General features: G+C 32.9%; 1 protein-coding gene across 1 annotated transcript in view; it reads left to right on the forward strand.

Moving 5' to 3' along the window:
• Positions 1 to 6,839, forward strand: part of LOC106458565 (tyrosine-protein phosphatase 69D-like) — a 161,088-nt gene that overhangs the window by 18,130 nt on the left and 136,119 nt on the right. Inside the window, exon 2 of the mRNA XM_022384820.1 lies at positions 5,922 to 6,224. Within this exon, the coding sequence (XP_022240528.1) occupies positions 5,922 to 6,224 (303 nt within the window). The remainder of the gene's footprint in view (positions 1 to 5,921; positions 6,225 to 6,839) is intronic.

Raw genomic sequence — 6,839 nt, forward strand, 5'->3', positions numbered from 1 at the left:
GCATAGATGACTATGTCAGTATGTGTATTCTGAACTCATTTTAACATAAAACTATAACCTATATACTTTTATTGCTCCTTTACAGGATGCGGCCTGTTTGTAAAGGTAACCTTCCCTCTGACTTGTACTCCAACTTTAAACTTAAATAATAAAAACAAATAATAAAAAACAAACTTCTTTAATTAATGGAGCCTCTAAATTAGAAAACAAAAAAATACTTTTTTCAATTTTCTAGTTTATACATTTCATTTTATACTTTCAGCACATAGGCTCTTAACAACAATATTAGTTTATACTTTTATTGCTAAGCAACATGATATAAAAGCCATTGTTGAAACACATTGTTACCAAAACACACTGGCTTTTATATATATTAGAAGCTGTTAAATAGGAACCACTTCTTTTCTATGTGGTTTTCTGCTAGCTTGCCTCATTAAAAAGATATGCACGCATGTTGATAAGATAAATAATATTACCCAGGTGCAGACCCTCAGGGTCCACTTAGTATGGATGCAAAATTTCAGGTTTCTAGGTTCTTTCCTCTTGTAGTTGTGGTAGTCACACACACACAGGCACCCTTTTATTATTATTATTATAGATATATGTAAATTGCTAATATAAGAATATACTTAAACTATAAAATCATACAATAATACGTTATAGTCAGCAAAACATGCGTTACATATTTAGAGTTTGAATAATTTACGCATAAAACAATACAAAATAGTCCTTTTCAAGACTATGGGAGTTAAACTAATATAACTGTAAAAAAGTACATTATGTAATTTAGATTTTAATATTAATTTTAAGGCTTTGAATATTATTAAAGGGATAACTATAAAGTTGGCCATAATGATAAAACTGATGTTAAGAACTAAACAGATTAAAATAGTAGTTTTCGTAACATAACATATATATATAGTTTGAATATTTATAAATGATACAAAACAACTAGATAATAAGTTATATTGTTGTAAGTGATAAATATTTATAAACTGAAACTTTAGGTCAACATGAAAAACAGTCCTTCTCAGGAATATGCAAGAAAACTAGTATACTGGTAAAAATACATTATGCAAATTATATAAAATATTAATTTTAAGTATTATTATTATTATTGAAGTTAAAATATAAAGTTTGTGACATTATTTGGTTGAAACCCATTGATATCAGTTGATCTACAATGCCCTCTGCACGCTCCGATGAGCTCATCATAATACACTTTAGAACTTTCCACCCCAACAACACGCCCCTGGTGATACAACTTGTAACTATGACATCATGAACTATTAGTTCCAATTTCCTTCTCCTTGTAACACACCCTCTGGTGCCATTTTGTGAAACAATGACGTCCCGTGTTGTCCTGATCTCAAACTCTCTCATTCATTATCGCCTGATAACAAATAGCATTAGGCCGCATTCTTTAGGCTCCCAAGTGCCATTATAACTCCCATTTATAACATGAGTTTGCCATGCCTCAACCTTTCACCAATGTTTTTCATTTACTGAATATTCTGCGATTTTAACCTGAAAACAACTCCACTTTGATATGATTAGATGTTTAAAGTATCAAAAGGAAAAAGTATACTTCTCCCTTTAAAATAAATCCGTCTTTAAATTCGTATTCCACAGGCTCAACTATTAATTTGTACCATACTTCCAGACCAACATTAATTCGGAAGCCGCTTCATAGTAAAAACATGTTTTGTCTCAGACTATCAGTGTAGATCTAATTGATATCCTTTGGAGGAAGTGTTCCGCTTGTTAAAAAACGACATCAGTTTATTACCAGCTTTTTACTTTCAGATGTCAGACTCGCAATTACGTATTTAATGAGAAAATGTTTGTTAGATTTATTCTTAAGCTACAGATTAAAATCAAGTTCATATCTGAAAGGACTAATTAAATTTATGAATCGGCTTAATGCATCCTATACGTCGAATAAAAATCACTTGAATGAACTGAGTACTTCGTGAAATAATTTTAAAGCGGTTAGGAAATTACTGTAAAAATAAATAGATAAATAGAGAAAAATATCCAATAAACAAAGTGCGTGACATTTTACAATTTCCAATAAGATGTATAGATGTGTTTTTTTTTTTTATAAGTGACTTTATAAAATGTCAACAAATAGGTATTGTAAATCTGTTGATAGAGAAGAAGAATGTAAAACAATGTAAAACGAATCGTTGTTGGTTAATTCGGGGATAAATATATATCATTAAACCCAGGATGTGTGGTGTGTTTTGTCAACAGAGATCTGAAAGCGAGGTATCAGCAAGAAACGCGTATTTTTTTGTTTCTGCTATTTCGTCTGCAGACTTCTTAAGCAAGTTACCAGTTCTTGTTCCTTACAAGCGTACTTTTCAAGCCTGTTTTACAAGCACAGTTTTACTGCAACTTTATGTTCAATAGATGTGCCATCTTCAAACAGTTACGAATGTAAGCATCTTGTGCTGAATTATTCATTTTCTTTCATGATTTCCATTTGCATGACGATGTCAGGTTTTCAATTTTTATTTGTATTCACCTTTGCTTTAAAGTTCCATCCTGCCGAACATGAATAAAGTTTAAAATTTTAAATTTTTTGCAGTGAATTTTATCAACGGTGATTTTAAGCAATTAATAACAATTTCCGAAGTAAAGAATATTAAAAAGTAGACGTAATGATAATAATAATGAAATTGTTTTATTTTCTAAATTGTATTCTATATTTGTGTGTGTTGTGATATTCGTAGTGAAATAGAATTTATCATGAAGTAGAGATAACGTAGAAAAGTTCTAGCCGTTTTTATAGAGGCTGAGTAATGCTCAACACTATTTTAAAACGTTTACTTATTTATTTTCATCCACGCCGACTCGGCATGGCCAGGTGGTTATGGCGCTTGTCTCGCAACCTGAGGGTCGTGGGTTCGAATCCCCATCCCACCAAACATGCTCGACCTTTCAGCCGTGGAGGCGTTATAATGTGACGATCAACCCCACTATTCTTTGTTAAAAGAATAGCCTGAAAGTTGGCGGTGGGTGGTGATGACTAGCTGCTTTCCCTCTAGTCTTGCATTGTTAAATTAGGGACCCCTCGTGTAGCTTTGCGCGAAATTCAAACCCATCCATCCACACCAGAAATAACACAGAGTGCTTAGTGATTAAACTTTCTGTACTTCTATAGCTATTTGTTTGGCGATATTTAACGAAAACATTTTGTATGAATATATATATACATTCAAAATTTAATTATTGCGTTTAAACATAAACCATATCTCTGATTTTATTTATAAACATGCAGTTTGCCTTAAAATTTAACAGAACTGTGTATGTGTGGTCCTCCGATGGATCAGTGAAAAGTTCACGAACATATATCACTAAAATCTGGGGCTCGATTCCTCGTGGGGGCAAATCGCTTATAAGTCTGTTCTGTAACTTTGTGCTAAAAACGAAAATAAGATCTATATCACTTTAATGAAGTTCAACTGTATTTCTATAAATAGTCAATTTTAGAAGTCAAAACTGAAGACTATATTGGCACTCATGTGACTTTATTTAATGAGTTTATTTCTTTGAATTTATGAATTTATTTATTTCTTTACAGGGCCTGTGAAACAGTATCCCATTAAAAACTGAACTCTAACTAAGTAAATCTCAACATACCTTAAGGAAAAATAACCCACTAATTGATCACTAGGGGATTAATAACAAATAGAAGATGGAATTTGAATCTAGTAATTTTCAAAACATCATAGCTAGACTGAGTTATAGTCGGTATCTTGTTGAGAACGTGGCTTTAGTCTTTACTAGTACAAGAAAGTATAATAAAATTTGTAATAATAAGTTTATATATTTTAATCGATTTATTGATTAAAACCCAAACATTTTATCTGTAGAATCAAACGAAAGAATCATTCAAAATGCTTCAGAAACATAATTCTCACACCATAGAGAAAATTTGTATGCAGAACCATAAATCTGAAATTATAGAAAAAGCTGTGTGCAGAAACAATTTTCAAACTACAGTATAAAGAAGGGCTATGAATCTTCTCGTTTGGTGAATCCAAATAGGAGACCTTGAGCAGATAAAGCATAAGCATGAAAGTTTATTAATTCGCCTTCAAGGACTCGAGTAGTAAAACATTCAATAAAAAAACACTAAGCATCTTTTCCTTAACATCATTGAACATATTTCAAAATCTGGTGTACGAATGTATCAATTGACGGTGATTGGCTCTGAAATAGAAAAGAGAGTATGTTTTTGTTTGTTACATAAATTATATGTTAGCCTAGTATATACATTAAACAAAATATTATCACAACCGAAGAATGCCACCTAAACAGAGTCCATAGGCAAAAATATTGTTTAACTTATTGTTTCATAAATAATGTACAGATAACTTACATAATTGGGACCATCTTTGAAGGAGACTTACTTATAAACATCATTTAAAATTGTACTGGTGACGATGAAATCAACTCGTTTGGATCAAAACAGTTTTTATAGAAATTTGGTATTCTAGATATGTCCTTAACTTGTAATTTACGTAACATACCAAGTGAGTCAAGTCCAACCTGTTGTTAAAGGTCCTAAGATCTGTTTAATAGCTTTAAAACTTGGAAATAAGATGGGAAGTAAGCAACCCGAACAAACATAATTTAATGGATGTCTCTAAAAAAAATACACAGTTTCATAGTTAAGCTTTGCTAATTTGAAAAGCCATAAATCTTATGCAGAAGACACACTGTAAATTAAAATGGGAGACATTAGCACAAGGTGGCGATAGCAAAGAAAATGTTAGGATACATTACCACAAGGTGGCGATAGCAAAGACAATGTTGGGAGACATTACCACAAGGTGGCGATAGCAAAAAAAAATGTGCAGAACTCTCGCTCTTTTGCGATTGCTTCATAATATTGTTAAAAATATTTCCTAATATTACATCTCATGATATAACCTTCCATTCTACGGGAAGTTATGATAATAAACATGATTTTTTTTAAAACGCTACTTTTTTAAACAAAATCTAATTTCTACTTAAATTAATTTCAGGCTTTGTATTTTCCGAAATACTAAAACATGAAATCGATAGTGTCTGTAGAAATAAATAAAAATGGCAGGTTTATCACTCGTGAGAAAACCGCAGTTTCGTTTATTTAGTTTGTATATATCAAAAATAATTATCTCAAGACCTTCTCAGTAAATTTGTACACAACAGAAAAAAACGTAAAACGTGGGAAACGAGTTGTTCATTTAACATAAGGTTCGTTGCATTAACACTAACTATTGTACCAAACCTTTCGGTGTGTCTCGTACTGAGAAACATACGCGACAAATTGCGATGGAAGTAGGTCGATACTATCATCTAAATAATCTCGAAATGTAAAGCCAAACAACGCACGTTGCACTGTATTATAAATGAAAAAGAATGTGATACTCGGTGGGTGTGGTTGTAGCAGCGAAACCTCTTGTTATTATAATAAAACCGTATTTATAATGATATACGTAGATTATGATGTACTTTGAACAAGTTAAGCGCTAAGTGAAATCCTTACGAAAAACTTGTGATATTGTGGCTGTGTTTTATACGACATTCAAATAGTTAAATCTTGTAGTGGTATGCCTAGGCGAACAATTAGATAACTGCTTTAACTTGATGATTGAATGTTGTTTTATTGAATACTCAAATATTATGGTTGTGTCTATCAAACAATTAGATGTTGCATCAGAGGTAAAGTATGCGATCACGTGTTGTCATTTGAGTTTACACATGCATTTTTCCCTTGTGCGATAGGTGTAGAGAGCAATAACGTTTAAGAAATATGTATACACAGGTGAATAAACCAATACTTGAAAAATATAAGTACTATTAAGTATTTGTGTTTGTTTTTATAATATTACTTAATACTTTTCTCTAAAATCCCATATTTCCAGTCGCCCTCTCCATCCTAAAACACGAAGCAGATCCACCGTTAGTTGCCAACTGTTCCACTACTGTTCTCACGTGCCAGGTAGACATTCCTGCCCCGGCAGTGGACGTCTGGTGGACATTTCGAGGAGAAAATGCGTCTAAATTACCCAATGTTAAGATAATCACGGATCACGCGAACGACGGCGTGTGGCAACTTCAGTTACTCTGTCCCACACCGGAGCATGCCGGGAGTTTTGCATGTAATGCCCAGTCAAGGAACGAGAGCGAGTTAGTCTATCGTAAAGAAGAGACAGTGGAGGTGTACGGTAAGTAGTTCCATTTTCTAACAGTAGCTGTCCAGCAGTTTGACAGTAGTTGTCTCGTTCTTGCCTTCACTAGAAGTACATGTGTTGTTCCGAGCAGCGAATAGCATTTATATATAGGAGGTATTGATACTGCTAGTAAATACATAGTATTTATTATATGAAAATTGATAGAATCGCTCAGCAACGTTTTAACATCGGTTGATTTCTGACTTATTAAAGTAACTCGTCTATTATGTAAAGTAACGGCAGTAGTTGTGATTCAATAGGTTTCGTCTTTTATATTAAGTTTTAAGATTGGGATTACTCGGTATTTTTACTTTTAGTAAAAAATTAGATATTTTGAAATTATGAAGATTGGAATATTTCATTAGCTGATTCATCTATGCTTTACGGTACCGATAAAAATGTGTGGTTCTATAGGCTTTTATCCTGGTAAGTTAATAACATTTATTATGAATATTAGCTACTTTTCTTAATGAACTTGCCCGGCGTGGCCAGGTGGTTAGGGCGTTCGACTCGCAATCTGCGGGTCACGGGTTTGAATCCCCGTCACACCAAACATGCTCGCCCTTTCAGCCGTGGGGGTGTTATAATGTGACGGTCAGTCCCACTCTT

This window comes from Limulus polyphemus, unplaced genomic scaffold (assembly GCF_000517525.1).
Source record: "Limulus polyphemus unplaced genomic scaffold, Limulus_polyphemus-2.1.2 Scaffold486, whole genome shotgun sequence".
NCBI lineage: Eukaryota > Metazoa > Arthropoda > Merostomata > Xiphosura > Limulidae > Limulus > Limulus polyphemus.